Genomic DNA, 15,993 nt, shown 5'->3' with positions numbered 1-15,993 from the left:
GCCCCAGGCAAATTAGCCACCTGGATATTCAGAGCGTTACTGCATTAACACTCTCTGCCTCCGCAGGAAAAATGATGGATTACACAATGTCCTGTTTAAGAGCCGTTCCTGTTCTATTCCTTAAGAAAACAGGAAAGCAGAATTAAGAGAGCAGAGGCCCATGGCATGGGTGTTTATGCACAGGTGAACGATTGAGTGCAGGAGCCGTACTTACTGTTGATGTGGTCGATGTAGTAGACGCCCACTTGCTGGTCATACACAACCTCCCATCCCAGAGGAAGCTCATCACCCACACAGTCAGCAAAGGTCAGGGGCTTGGTGATTCTGCAGGGGGGAGAGAGAACACAACATGAGAAGAGCACATACCATAAAGGTGTTCCACACAGTAAGCACATTCATGAGAGACCAGCTGTCTCTCTGCATAACAGGCAGAAGCTAAGGCTTGATTCTAAACCAAACGACCTGCTTAAAGAAATTCCTTTCTGGAAACAAGACTTGAGCCATTTTGCCGAATTGTGCCCAAAGCACTGAACATCTTTTAATGCAAAGCCATTAACAAAAAGGTTACGGGATGGCGAGTGCCGGTGATGCAAGGATAGTGAAGAAGAGTTTCAGCTGAAAGAGGAGCATTAGTGGAACAAAGTTGTGCTGGCGTCTGAAAAATGTGGAAAATCCCTCGACATCTCTAATGAATGCAAGTTCAGTGGGTCGGCGGCTGCTGGTCTCCTAACCCGCAGGTCAAACACGGGTGTTGCACACACTCGGCAGGAAAAGACAGCCCATAAACACATTCCAGCGGGAGCAGGGCAGATCTGTAGTGGGGCCCTGAGGCACAGTGCCTGGACACTGAGGGCCTCCTGTTTCACATGTACATGAGTACACAGCTCAGGGTTAGAGCAGGGAAAACACACCAGGCACTTCACACTGCCAACCCTTCCAATCCGTGCCAAATCACAGGGATGCCAAGCACATTTTAACCAGAGGGATGCCAAGCACATTTGACTAGAGTTACCCATAATTCACCTCTAGTCTTATAAAACAAACAGACAAAAACTGGTGCTTGTTACCTTAGATGTAACAAATAAATGAAGAATGCTACACCAATTAACTGGTGTTGGACAGGAGATAATTGTTTTCGTACCTCAGTTAGCTGGATGGACTTTGCTTATATGCAGTTATAGGTTGCATCAGTAAAATAAGGGTTCAGCTGTGTCACCAGCATGGAACCTTCACCTCTGCAGAGAAACCCTGAGGACGCTCTGGAGTTGAAGGAAATTTCTTGGATCTTACAGGAATAAGTGAAGTGAATTCCAGCACCCAGTTCTCATCTCTTTTCCACACATTGAGGAGGGGACAGCCTCTCATCCGTCTCCATCTTGCAGTCCCACAAATCAATCCATCCAGACTGCGTGGGAACACGGATCTCACAGGCCCTTTTTGTCTAGGCATTTATGAATCACTATTCTGAAGATAGAAATAATATAAAACATCTGCAAAAGACACTTGCTAATCCCAGCAGCAATCAGCAGGACAGTGTAAATCTGACTGGGAAATGACACGCATAATCCGTATCTTCAAGATTAAAAATAAATAAATAATCCGACATTGTTACACCCATTACCGTTAGCGAATTAAACTCTTGATTTGGGTCGCTATCACTAAACTGTTGTAAAGGGCTGATGGTGAACTACATTCACTTGGTCTGTGCAATTCACAATGCAGATCAGCATGCCAGCAATGGCAGAAACGCTGCTGCACGTACTATGAACCGCTAATCGTCATCTAGTTTGTCATATGGGTGCTTGCAGCCTCACACATTACATTCTTACAGCACTGAAATGTACAATATCAGTCATTCCCAAAATACATCAGACCAAAGGGAACAGCCACAAATGTGAAGAGTTCTTAACTCTAGAAAAGAAATAGAAGCTCTTAACAATGCACAACTAGACAAGAGTGACGAGCATTATTAATCCCCAAAGTGTTTTCATCCATAAGATTCACAGTTCCTTAGCAATGACTTCTCAAATCACAATGATGTCATCATGGTGCAATTCCTGACATTTTAATGCGGTCAGAGGGGGGGGTGTAGCTAACATGCAAGACAAGTGCACTACGGTATACGATCTGTTGTGCTACACTCAAAAAGCTAGCCTCCTGTAGGGCACACAGGTCTGAGGGTCTGTTTTCTGATAAAGTTTCAAGATACTAGCCAACATTCTAAAAAAAAAAAAAAAAAGGCAAGCCAATCAATCTTCCAGCCAATAGTATGCGACAGCAAAAATGCATTAGTGTTAGGTTTCTGACGAGTGCACCCCATGATCTCTCTGACCTGTGATAATCAAGGCTGAAACAGGTCAACCGAACATGGCTTGCTGCAGTCAGACCAAGAGCGCCATTAAGAACAGATGTGAGACACTGCTGTAAAGTCGAGACACATCAGCGGAAGCTGGAATACCTAGTCCAGGAGAGTCTCTCCATTCTAAGGACACACTGTTCTCGTGGTCCATCTCCCTCCATAGCGCGTTCAGGACACTGGAGTCGTCGAGCGGGAATACACACGTGCGGCGAACATGCACCTTACAGGAGTCATTGGCTGCATACACAATTCATACAGTACTTTCTGTATTGTACCAGCGAGTGCTGAGTAAATTGTCCTTCCTTTGATATTTGTATTTTCCTGACATTCTCATATGGACCTGGGTATCTTTCAGATACGCGTAGGCCATCGGTGAACGCGTAAAACGCCCTACAGCTGTCCTCGCGTGTGTCCGGTGCTGTGCGATTGCTTGTTTTACGCGCTCTGCAGTATGCAACACGGCACGTTTTAAATCAAAAGAGAGTTGACCCAGTGTGCCGTGTGGCTAAGTAATGACATTAGGGAAACATCAAAACTCCAAATAGCTGTGGTAAAGCCAATAGCAGTCACGTGAGATAAAAAGACCTCGCTGGTTGTCACAAACCTTGTCGTAAATCTCCGGTAGGGACGTGTCTGAAATACAGTGTCGAGAGGGTAAGAGTGCTGTGGCTACAAAAGGGATGATTAAAACCTACATTTTCTACCATAGCAATACACTGGTCATCCAACACAATGAATTAATTGACCCTTTCTTTAAATGTTTGGCCATGTCACTGAAAATGTCTCTCTTCTTTTAAAAGTTTCCTCTAGTGTGTGCTGCTTCGGTGCCACCTTTGCCTGGCTAACCTCGCTGTATTCCTCTGAGTGTTTTTTAGGTGCCATATCAAATTGGTATTGTTTAATACAACTCTGTTACTACCGCCTCACGAAATGCTCACATCGCAGATATTACACGTGGCTGTTGGACTGGTTCCACTCTCCAATTTAAAATATTTCCATACTGCAGACATATTAGTCGCATCCTGCCACAAACTGCGTTTACAACGTGTGTGACCGCTGACGTTAAACAACGGATCAGGCTTAGCTTCGTGCACAATAAAGACGACACCGATCAGTTACACAATGCCTCGATCGGTCCCGATGCCGATCTTTGTCATTGGACTGTGACATCCTTGCTTTCAAATATATGTTCATGCCGACATGTGACACACATCAGAAACCTTTCAGAAATATCCAATATTTGGATGGATTGCAGTACTTTTGCATGATGTTGGCAGGTGGCATTAGGGTGAGTCAAGGTTCCAAATGGTGGGATTAGCGGATTCCAGGTTCCGCAGTCCATCAGAAACTAAACAAATGTCGTCATTACTCTAGTGCAGGCCAGTTTTCTTATGAGCAGAGGAAGGATGATTGTGCTGATACAGATGTTCACACACGGCCCCACCTCAGGCCTATCAAGACTGCGGTGGTCATTCCATTTTCTTACTCAATTCAACACAGAGCACCTGTAAGCACGTCAATCCTGTTCAACAAGATAAATAGGAATTTCAGAGCGTTTTCTAAAGAACTGCTAAAGCTATCTTAAAAGAGTGGGTAAGATGCGAATATATACTTTAAAATTAGGTGCTGTCAATAATTACTGAACAGTACCAGAATACATTATAAACTGTAGCCATACTTCTCAGCCTTTTTAAAATAATGATTACGTTGTGTGACACTGCACTGGTCTAACCTGAGCTAAATGTATTGATTGTACTGATAAAGGTTCTTTCTGCAAACAAACATACACAGCTGATCTACCTGAGCAGTGAATGAACTGTCCAAAATAGGAATCATGGAAATTCAGATCAACACTCCAACAGATTTTAGGAGATTTAAACTCAGCAGAGACAAACAGTGCTACACCCATCCCTAATAATTCTCAGCAACATGAATACAAGAAATGTGAAGTCATTAACAGATATATACAAGTCATTTATCTCAAAAAACAGTGCTATTAAAATTAAATTAAATTAAAAACTCTTTTGTAATGCTTTATACACAAAGTATTATCAAATATATATTGAAGGTAATGCACTTTTTAAAACTTCCCTGTATCCCCCCCACATGGAGGAAGAAGCAGCTGAGGAAGATGAAGATAATGTAGTAGTAAAAAAAATTTTTTTTAAATACAGTAAAAGCTCTTACTTTTCACAACACCATATCATACAAATGTCATTTAATCTACACTCTGCCACATCTTTCACCCCACTCCTCTCAGGAGGTGTGTTCAGACGAGTAGGAAAATTCATCTGAAGTTTATAGAGGGTAAAAGATCTCTAAAAACTATCCCCTGTTGCTGTATGTACTGGGCTTTTTCTTTACACTAAACAGGATGTTCTCAGGCGATCTGTAGGAACCTTGTATATCCTGGTTCAGGTTCTTTGAGTCTGCTACACCTGCTTAAGATCTCTAGGAGATGAGCATTTCAGCACAAAAAAAATAAATAAATCTTCCGCTTGCTACTGCTCATACTACCAAAAGGCCTCAAAAAATGAATCCAGAACGGTAAAATAGACGAAGCTTCCATAGTCAGGCTGTAAAAACACAGCCATTCAATGCCACAGTTTGTGTCTCCGTTTCTCTCATCCACACACACACACACACACACACACACACACACACACACGCTTTACCTCTCAGAGGGGCAAATGCATGGAAGCTCCCTGACCGGAGAAGCTCTGGGCACACTTAAAAAGCGAACAGGACTAAGAAAGGCTATCACAGGCAGTAGCAGGCAGGAGTGGGCAGACGGAAAGTTGGAAAGCCCAGAGCACCATGGCCCTCTCAAGAGCTCGACACTGAAATGCACTCGGAGATCAGAGGGCGAGAGAAAGAAATATGCACTGGGCTATAGAAGAGAGCATAAGGGAACTCACTCATCTACATAATATAAAGTACAACATAATATAACAATACAACACAAATATATAACTCTCCTTCATGATGCTGCACTAGTGCAAACACTCCTTGTTCTACCCCTCATTTTACATAGCAAGTCTCCTGTTAGGCTCAAAAAAAAAAACATTCCCAACAAGCACAGACATACGTGGCGCGTCCAGCTCAGCCTCTGACACAAACTACGTGCTTAGACATGACGGGAGATGTGAACCTCTGACAGGAAACAGGACCACCCGGCTTTCTCACCAGGAACCGCGCAGCAGTTTCCTCTTTCTGCAAGGCTTTCAAAAACAACAGCATGCCGGACTGCAAAACCCCGGCTCTGTATCGACAGAGCCGCACTTAAGCACATAATCCAGGCTTTGCCGTTCTTCTGAACTGATAAATACTAGAGACTGGGCTCAATATAAGCAATGAAACATATAGATGCCACCTAGTTGCGGAAGCAGCGTCAAAAAACCGAGTCACTCGAGACTACTCCACAAAAGGAGATCACTCGATTTTGAAAGCCGACATTTTCATTATTACCTGGATATATGGGACTGGTTCCTACCAAAAGTGCATACCCATTCGATAACTCCAGCCCAAGGTTTACATAGGGACTGGGAACAAAGCGCAGTCTTGAATTAGCACAACGGTCACTTGTGAGTTTTGCCAAATGTTTTCTTTCAGTTCCTGAGAGACCCTGTGTGCTCGGAGCGAGATAATCTTCCCATACCACGCCTTTCTTCCCGAGAGGAAACCAGCACTGGCCAAAGGCGAGGGCCCAGAGCCTTCCGCATGCTGACTCCCCAAAGCCGCCTACATCAGACAGAAGAAGGGTGATGAGCCCGAGTTATTTTAAGACTCTGGAATTTCTCAAAGATTCTTTCAGTAGGAAAGGAAGAGGGAACAAGTAACTTTTAAACAAACACATTTTTGTTTATTTCAAAAACTGGTGGATTAAAGTCAATAGAGCACAGAAGAAGGGCTTGACAAAAAGTCATTTAGACAGAGGTTAGCTGCTGGGAAAAAGCACAGCTATTCTACAGACTCATGAACAACCGCTCTGCCTTTTACTGGATATTTGAAAAATTCAGCAACTTGGTTTTCACATGTTCCATTTTAGGATTGTTTTCTCTTCAGGCAGGGGGAGAGAGAGAGTGAAAGAGTGAAAGAAAGAGTGAAAGAAAGAGTGAAAGAGTGAAAGAGTGAAAGAAAGAAAGAAAGAAAGAAAGAAAGAAAGAAAGAACCAAGCTATAGACAGAGAGAGACAGACACATTCCCAGGAATCGTTCTCCAGGGAGTGTGATACATTTTAGTGTGAAGGCCCAAATTAAAATTTAAAAGCACAACGCATTCTGCAAGAGCCATTTGCTAATTCTATTATAATCTGCCCTGTCGCATTCCCTCATTGCTGTTTCCTAGTGGGATATTTCCATCCAGAGCGACACTCTTTTCCCTGGTGGGAAAGGCATGTGTAATCGGAGCCTAGTCCGAACGTCCAGTCTGGACAGCAGCCCCGTCGATCGTGCCATCTTCAACAACAAAGGGCCGGACCAACATTCCAGCCGCAAATTAAGACGCTCCAAAACAAGAACCTCTGCATGCCTAGTCAAGAACGTGTTTCCCTAAAAATATTCCCAAATAAACTTAATTATAGCAAGCGAGAAAGGCCTGTCTTTAATGCCTGGTGCTCCTTGCTCTGTACACCTTGCCCCATTGTGCAAAGTCCAGTAGCAAGACTGGATTTGGCAGCCACACGTTTGTAAGATAATAAAGTCAAACGCTGTTGCTGTATGCAGGGCCTTTCATGCGGTTTGACCGGCTCTGTATAACTTTACGAGGACGCTTTTGTTGGTTTAATGAATCCAATATTACATTTAGACAACTTGCCGCCATGATCAAGGGTGGCCCCGTTTCTGTGGGATTTAATGTCGCACTTTTTGCCACTGATGTAACTGTACCGTTAAAGCTCTGTTACGAAGTCTTCACTCACTCTCAATAGCAACAAAGTGAATGACTGCAGAGTTTCAACCGTACACACCACACACAGTTCAAGTGAAGAGACCAAGTCTTAGACTGCATTTGCATCCGTTCCAGCACAGATATACCTCATGTGCATGTGAAATCATGGGACCAAGTTCTGTTGAGCTGAACATTATGCAAATTAATTCTTTAAAACATGACACGGTGACCCAATCAGAAAAAAAAGGGTTTACCTGAACAAAGCCTTCTACAACTGTATGTAAAAGAAATTAGTTCTGCTCATCAACAGTTATGTCAATATGGAGGGAAAGCTAATATCAGCAGTGTCCAGTTTCTGTTGTCCTTCTAAAATTCTTAACCCAAGCGGGAAGCAACTGCAAATAGCCGCTTTTGCAAGATACGCTGTTCATGGGTTTCGGGGGCAGACCGAAGGGCAATTGAAGTATCAGCATGTAGGCCAGAACTCTGCCGGAGCAGTGGGGACACACTGTTAGAATCCAGCACAGCTGGGGATTCTGGGTCACACCTATGGCATGCTGTGATTGGCTGAATGACTGGATTGTTTGTGAAATATCATCGTGTACTCCTATCCATTCACAGGTTAATGAAGTTCAAGTAATATAATCATCTGAATACAAGGTTGTGTGTCATATTAGGCTACGAAATCTACAAAAAGTAATACATTGGTCAATTTCATTCATATATACACTCCATAGAAGATTCACTTTTTTCCACTTACATTTATTCTTTACTGTTTAAAAAAAATCCTTGAAGAATTTGCATCCGATAACCAGGTTATAGTAATGAAGATAAAAATTACTGCAGTGAGAATTTCATTAATATTCCATCAAATGCCATCAGAACAAGTCTGTAATGTCATTTAGTCTACATTCAAGAACTTACAAATGTTCACTAGATCAGCAGTTAACAGGGTCAATAAAACCAACCCAATACCAAACGCTCCTAAAATCAGTTGCTCAGTTAGTTGGTTAGCCTTCCAAACTTCTTATACTCACACAGATGTTTTAAGAAATATATGCAATATCAAACATTTTTTGAAATTACAAAAAAAAAAAAAAAACACCAAACAAACAAACAAACAAACAAATAAACAAACCTCTAACAAATCCAGCCCTCACAGCAATATCCCAGAATGGGATCCTGCTATATCCATGCTTTCAAGCTAATTAATGGTATTCATGCCTATTCTTTCTAAACACATCACCCATCTGTTTCACTCATTCATTACACACTGCATCCATTCTGAAGAGGATGCTTTGCTGTCAGACATGACATTAACATTTTTGTCATGCTCAAATTTTAAACAGCTCATATCCCAGGTTCAAAAAAGTAAAAACAAACAAACAAACAAAACAAAGCAAATGCAGACTCCCAAGTTTAGACCTGGTCATAGATGGTCATGGAGCCGTCACAGAAAAAGCTGTATGCCCCACTTTTAACTCTAATATGAACCACAAATAACCAAACCATCTCCTGCTAACTCAAACAGGCCTCCTGCAGATGGCCCACAGTATAGAACGGGTGCCCGCAAGCGTCCATCTGAAAACTCCACTCCCGGCTCAAAAGAAGCCATATTACAAGGTTGAGAGGAATGCCACTGCGTTTCAGAGAGAGTACGCGAGCTGTCGGCAGGCAGCTGGGCGTCAGGCGGTACGAGACACACATCCCCTCCTTCTGTCATGCCCAGCATCTTATGTAAATAGGTCTACTATAAGTAACCCGCCACTCTTCAACTGGGGAATAGCTGTCTCTGGACGCATTTAGCCACTGTCTGTGATCGCACAAGAGGCCACCCTTCCGTGCAGGTGATCGCGCTGGTAGGCAAAGGGATGACTGAGCATGGTGAGGGCCAGAAGGGCAAAACTCTCAAGTGATGGAATCGCTGAGGGAAAACAGTTGCTCAATACTAGTTGTTGATAAAGGACGCAGAGTTGGGTAATAACCTCCTGTGGGCCACACTGGAAACATGCTCACATGCTGGCTGCCAGGGCACTGAAGATTTGAATGATTTCGTGAGAGATCCCCAACACGATCTCTTTCCCCACCCCTAGACACCCAGTTGCGAAGATTCCAGTGTAAGCAGCCATGCTGAGTTCGGAAGATCCTGCTCGGCTAGCATTCCTGGCATGACCTGCACGTGAACAAGCATACCTAGCCAGTGCGACCAGGGTGTGAGGTGTGGGCTCAGCGCGGGGCGGGAGCCTCTGCACATGGATGTTGTTGTGATTTCCCCAAGATCAACCTTTCCTCTCATTGAATGAAGAAGCACCAACCTTGGCATACCAAGCTCAGGAGATGGTGCACAGACACACGACCAAAGAAATATATCCCTTTCTTCACAACCTATTATCGCTGTACGAGGAGCTGCAAACATTATGTATTTGTCTTCAAGATTACAGCTACACAGTCATAAGAGAAACTGTAATGTAACAGTAACATCACTGTCACAATGCAGTATTAACCAGTACACGTCTAGAGCCCAAAATGGTGATATTTTGAGGCAATAACTAAATATCCACAATCAAACAGACCTCAGGCCATTTATTTTTAAGACATGTTGAATAGGACCACAAATTTGTCAAAATTAACCTCCAGGATTTTTGTTGAACCCTTTGTTCAACATAATATATTCATAAGAGTACAATAGGAGTACACACCCACACACAAAAACACCAACAGCGGACAACACATTAAACAATGACATGTTTACCAAGCCCTTTAACAAGAACGTACACGCGCGCACACACAAATCCCCATGACCCCCACCCAAAAAAGCATGAAAACAGAGGAGCCAAACAACAGAGACAGGGTTGAACTCATGTGAATAACCTTTGGGATCTGGCAACATGGCCTCGACTCCAGAATAATTGAATTTGGTGTACTTTGGTGACCACGTATAAAGGCTTCCCTTAAGCCAGTGGCAAGCCTGGTCACAGTCGTTGCATAACAGAGCTAATTAAGAATAAAAGGCAGTCTGCAAGGCCCTGGGGGGGAACCGGGGGGGAACTGGGGGGGGGGGGGGCTCCATTGGGCAGCTCCGTCTGGGGCCGCTGGCAGGCACGGTCCCTCAGGCGTTGGGGCAGGCATGCCTAACATTGCGCTCATTCCACAGGCACAAAAGCCTCCCCACAGGAACTCGGCAGTGGAGGTAGCGAGGGGATAGAGGAGCCACCTGTGGAGGGCGTCTGCAGCACGTGCGTCCTTCCCAGCGTGACCCACAACCACACTGTCACTAAGTGACAAACGTGACCCCTCACCGCCACCCGTCAACACAACTGCATGGCATCAAATGGCACACATTCAAAGGAAACGCTCAAAAGAAAACACTGGTTTTGTCCTTTCCTAATAATGAGAGGCTATAAAGAATTACATTCAGTAATGTGATGCAGTAAACTGAGGCATTCCCAGATATATGATATACAGAGAATCAGGTAACATTTTAAGCTCACACTAGATTTAATGTTGCTTTGAAAAAAGAAAGAAAACAAAAAACAAAAACAAAATAGCATGAAGATGTAGTTTGAAAGAAATGGTATAAAATGTAAGGCATTTTTTTCTGAATACAAGTTAGAAACAAGAAATGTATTTCAAAGACAATCAGAAAAAGAATGATCCTTTATAACATGTCAACCACTGCCAGCCAGCAGAAACTGCAGTTATTGTTTGTACTGATCATGCAGTTGTGTGTGGGAGGATCTGTCTTTGTCAGAGAGAGAGAGACAGACAGACAGAGACAAAGACAGAGACAGAGAGAGAGAGAGACAGAAAAACGAGGGCCAGGTTGTTGGAGGACAGCCCTATTTCACAGAGCAACTCCATGTCTTTCCCAGGAGACTGTGTAGTGAATTCACAGAGCAATCACAGTTTTCACTACAAGTTGTCACCTTACCAGAAAAACCCAAACACTCATGGACTTTGCCAAGAAAGTGGTCAGAAATTTTGTGCCAGTACCATCATAGACCTCATCTATAGTGCACATGACCATACCTTACATATTGAAATAATCTAGACAGAAAAAACCTTACTGCACTGACCAGCAATAATCAAGAGCAAAGCAAAGATCACTGCATAATTTATTTAGATTCTCTCTTAATATTAATTGTGGCAAGTAATTCGCATGGCAACTTTTAAATACATGTGACCAGTCAAAAACATTAAATTTTAACGGCATGGCTAAGAATTCAGGTGTGAACTGGCCATTTTCATTTCCCTAAATATTAATATCATTAAAAATCATCAAGTATCATGTTATCACAGCTATGAAGGTGACATTTCTTCTCGCTGTGGCTACTGGCCACACCAAACCAACAGTGAACAGGACAATTAGTGATACAAAACCTGTAGTTACGTCTCCACTCCCTTCCAGCATCTGCTTACAAAACTAGACAAGTCATTGAAAACATGACACATCTGGTGAACTATTTACAGTGACCACCAGACGTGATGCATCCATGTCTGTGAGTGCAATCTTGGGAAACAGAAGGCCATGGCAGACATCACAACCTCACGAGCTGGTGCTTTTTCCTTACGCACCAGGCCGAGAAGCAGAAGCACTCAGAGAGCAGAAACTTTACACCCTTTATGCTTTCATGACACTGACTAAAAAAATTTGAGATTTCTCAGGCGTTAATCGGTGTCACATTACAAAAGCTCATCATATGACTCCAAGTACCTTCAAATAGATCCGGTTTTTGCTTACCCATCTTCACTCCTTTACATTTACATTTATGGCACTTAGCAGATGCTTTTCTCCAAAGCAACTTACATTTCTGTCTGAGTACAATTTGAGCAACTGAGGGTTAAGGGCTTTGCTCAGGGGCCCATCAGTGGCAAACTGGCAGTGGTGGAGCTTGAACCTGCAACCTTCTGATTACCATTTAAGAACATAAAAAAGGAACACGGGCCAAAAGTAAGAGAACAATAAAAGCATGTTTTGCAATCACCCTTCCACATTACTAGCCACGATGCTGAGACCTTTTTGGTCCAATATTTACAGACAGACATAAATGTGGCATTTTGAGCCTAACGCTGCTGCTGTTTTTGGTTCAGACAGCAGCCTGTCGACTTGCTGACGGTTTACACACCCCCATACAGAAGCTTATTCCAGTGCAGAGGACCACAGCCACAGCTTTAACGCACTACTGAACCAAAAGAATGAAGCACAAAGATATGTTCATTCTCATTTTAATGCTCTTTTAATAACCTTTTAATTAATAACCTTTTATCAAACAAACATTATTAATAACAATATAGAAATTATATAGTAATGATACAGATAGTACACCACAGATACAGCATAATAGATGGATTAAAAGAATCCATACTGGGGCTCCCTGATACTAGCACACAGTGCAGAATACACATCCACAAAAAAACAACAACCAAACCCATTATTCAAAATAAGACACAGTCTCAGAAATAGTACATTTTACATTAAAACATGCCCCATGTTAGTTGCTACCCCAGCTGGCTGTTTTGTTTTCTGCACGGGAGTTTTTCATAGCCTGTTGATTAAGCTTCCACGTTTCAGCCAGTTGTTCCAGTCAAAGTCATGTGTAGAGGAATCGGTTCAGCCAGGCAGAGTCATCTGCAGATGAAACGGTTCTGCTGATGTGTGAGCAGATGGGGGAGAACTGGGGGGGGGGGGGGGTGGTTGCTAGGTCTGTCCTACTGCACACGGAGCCCTGGGATGACTGAGGGCAAATGCCACTACAGATCACTGAAACCCGTCGCACAAAAATATCCACCAAACACACAGCAACGTTTGCATGCTATTCCTGATGCTGAGATCATCAGAATCTCTGTAGTACAGGATTTGTTTGATGAAATGGCATTTTGCAGCTTGTAAAGCACTCTGGGAGGGGGAAAAGTATATCGCCCATTCCATGTTCTATAGTTCTGGTTCCCAAACACACAGTAAATGAACATCAGGTTACACTTTAGGGACTTTTTTTTAAAGATATTTCACTCATTTCTACAAAAATCCTGAACTATATACTGTGATTTAAAGTTAGCTGCAACCTAGTTTTGCTATACCTCAAGTCCAGACATTAACAATGACTGCACATTAACAATGTCATTGAATAGCATCATATCAATTCATATATCAATTGTTTTATTGTAATAACCTGACAGTTTATTAGAAAGCATTGTGAAATTACTCATTGTTAAAGAAAAACACTCAGTCTTCTCTACTGTCTCTACTGGGAATAACATCTCAATACTGTATCGGTAAAGGCAAAGGACTGATTATAAGACAGCTACTAGGATATAATATAAGGAAAGCACTCAGTCATCAATCTTAATAGTCGAGTACTTGTTGTGATATGAAGTACATAATTCTTGTGAACACTGGCAACACTGGTTTCAGTGTCCACTAAGTGCATCTCAAAAACTGGCAAGCATTACAAAGTCATGATTATCTTTGAGTCACCTAGCCTCCTATAAACTGTTTTGGAAAGTGACAGCCGAGGTAACATCTCAGATGAACAGGATTACAACTTTCCCAGTGGCACCAAATTCCCTCTCAATTCAATCCACGTTAGGTTTCAAGCGAACTTGTGTCTCAATGCAGCCGTGTGGCTGAAAGCCTGGTCTTAGCCTGTTCCTCTTCTGGTGAAAATGCAGACCTCACAAAGGCCATGCACACAGCTTTCCCAGTGGCCTAGCTAGCATTCCTCGCATATTTGCACATGGAACTCTGAGAACTCCACTTCAATTCTCTCTTTCATTTGCACTCTGTTTACATTATGTGGCCATATTTTTTTCAAACAGACAGAGAAAAAACTGAGTCACTTTTTAATGACAATGATGACCAATCATGAGAAAATGTAGCCTGATTGATTCTGTTCTTGCAAAAAGATGAAGCAATTCGTGATAATCCCTAGGGGATGCTGCAATCATGATGTTAAAAATTCTGCCATTTAAAAAGTCATTTGGAGAGGTCATCAGGGACCCACAGACGCTACCTGTTTTGGATGTGTGAAATATCAAGAAGTGAAGTAATCCCCCTAATTAGTGACAATTTTCAAGATTACAATTTAGCAGATTTAACGCTACCAAGTTTCAGAGCTATATGGTTATAAACTACACCTTTAATTAAAATAGGCTTGATCTATAAATCAGTTTTGGTAATAGGTATGAAGTTAGACAGCTGGATAAGGCTGTAGCTTTGTATGTTCAGCTCAACTTAGGTGCAAAGAGCATCATCATGGAGTGGTTTTCCACATACTGTTTCATTGTACACTTTTTTTTTCCTTTTTAAAATAGATAAGACGAAAACTTGGCTTTATCTGTGTCTAGGAGCAACACTTCATTTGCTACATGCTACAGACAAAGTTTTCCTTAAGACAGGTATTCAGCATTGTAGCAACGAATTTAGCAGACATTAAGAACGTACTGGATGTTGTTAGTTCGTTTTACTGAGTCTCTCAAATACCTGCTGTTCAACAAGACGTTGACTTATTTTAAAAATTAATTAATTAAACACATTTAAAAAAACATATCAGCTTGTTTGGTACATATTATTCAGAAATCAGGACAGGATACAAGTTATAAAAGCAGTGAAGTTGTGATATCCTCGACCTCTGAAAGTTAACAATGTCAAAGCCTGAATACAATAAAATGGTTTGACTGGTAGGACTGTTTCCAGTAAGTTCATGTGAAGGGGATCCTGTGATGACCCCGCTGTCCAGAGGCCATCACAGCTTTTCCCCGGTGTCCATTCTGAAAGGAGACTGTAGATCAATACTAACAACTAATAGCACTAACTAACGGAGGAGCTGAGCTGGCAAGATGTTTTAAAAGATTAGATTATTATATAGGCCTGATCTATCTAGTGTTCCGTGTATAAAACTCACTAATTTGGCATTCTGTTCATGGAAATATAGTTTATGCAAACGCAAACAAATGATTTGACAAAGTTAGTTAAATAGACAGCTAACTTTGGAGAACAACCGTGGTACAGAGCAAAGCGCTGTTTTGCGACTACGGGTCGGAGCACGGTAGGTTAGCTATACATCCCTAAAGGAATAGTACCGTGCTCCGACCATTAGTGCAGATACAGCCAAACAGAAAGGGAAAAAACTAAACTCATGCTTGCTCGTTTTTTGGGTTTTTTTTTTGAGCTAGCCAGCTTCTTGTTCATCATTTCAAACTCAGCCCCCGCCCTCTAACCAAGACTTTGTGGATGCGACTGCTTGCTCGCAACTAAAGCACGATCAAAGTTCGTCCGACGCGGACGTTATCCGCTTTACCTGTCTCTCGGGTCAATCCACGAAGTCTGCCGAGTATTGTGGTCAATGTAGAAGACTCTGCCATCGTAATCCCTCGCCTCCTCCCAGCCCGCGGGCAGCGGTAGCTCCGAGCTTTCCCTGCGCGTACTGCCGCTCACCCACGGCATAGCGCTGGGATGGTCGGGGGCGATCGCCTGCGCCTGACCCCCTTCCTTTTCTCCACACACACACACACACACACACACACAAAAAAAAAAAAAAAAAAATCCAAAAAGTTTCCTACTGCATTACAAACGTAGAAATCCCATCGATTCTCGGAAACGAACGTGCTCGACTCTGAAACGAACAATGTCAAAATCGACGCAGGCTGTCCCGCGTCCACCTCCCAAAAAGTTTGGCGGCGTTCTCATTGCTCTGCGCGCCGATCCACCATGTTCGCCTCTTCTACCATATTCCATTCCACGGCGTCCA

The 15,993-nt window shown here is 42.7% G+C and overlaps 1 protein-coding gene across 5 annotated transcripts in view; it reads right to left on the bottom strand.

Moving 5' to 3' along the window:
* wwc3 (WWC family member 3) overlaps positions 1-15,993 on the bottom strand; it is a 31,774-nt gene extending 15,781 nt beyond the window's left edge. For all 5 annotated transcript variants that reach the window (XM_035524682.1, XM_035524684.1, XM_035524683.1 and 2 more), the window contains exons 1-2: positions 15,544-15,993; positions 215-324 (exon numbers count right to left, since the gene is read on the bottom strand). In XM_035524682.1, coding sequence (XP_035380575.1) covers positions 215-324; positions 15,544-15,689 — 256 coding nt within the window. In that variant the 5' untranslated portion in view covers positions 15,690-15,993. The remainder of the gene's footprint in view (positions 1-214; positions 325-15,543) is intronic.

Source organism: Electrophorus electricus, chromosome 3 (genome assembly GCF_013358815.1).
Source record: "Electrophorus electricus isolate fEleEle1 chromosome 3, fEleEle1.pri, whole genome shotgun sequence".
Taxonomy (NCBI): Eukaryota; Metazoa; Chordata; class Actinopteri; order Gymnotiformes; family Gymnotidae; genus Electrophorus; species Electrophorus electricus.
Note: the sequence above shows the minus strand (reverse complement) of the source record. Positions and strands in the feature narration are given on the sequence as shown.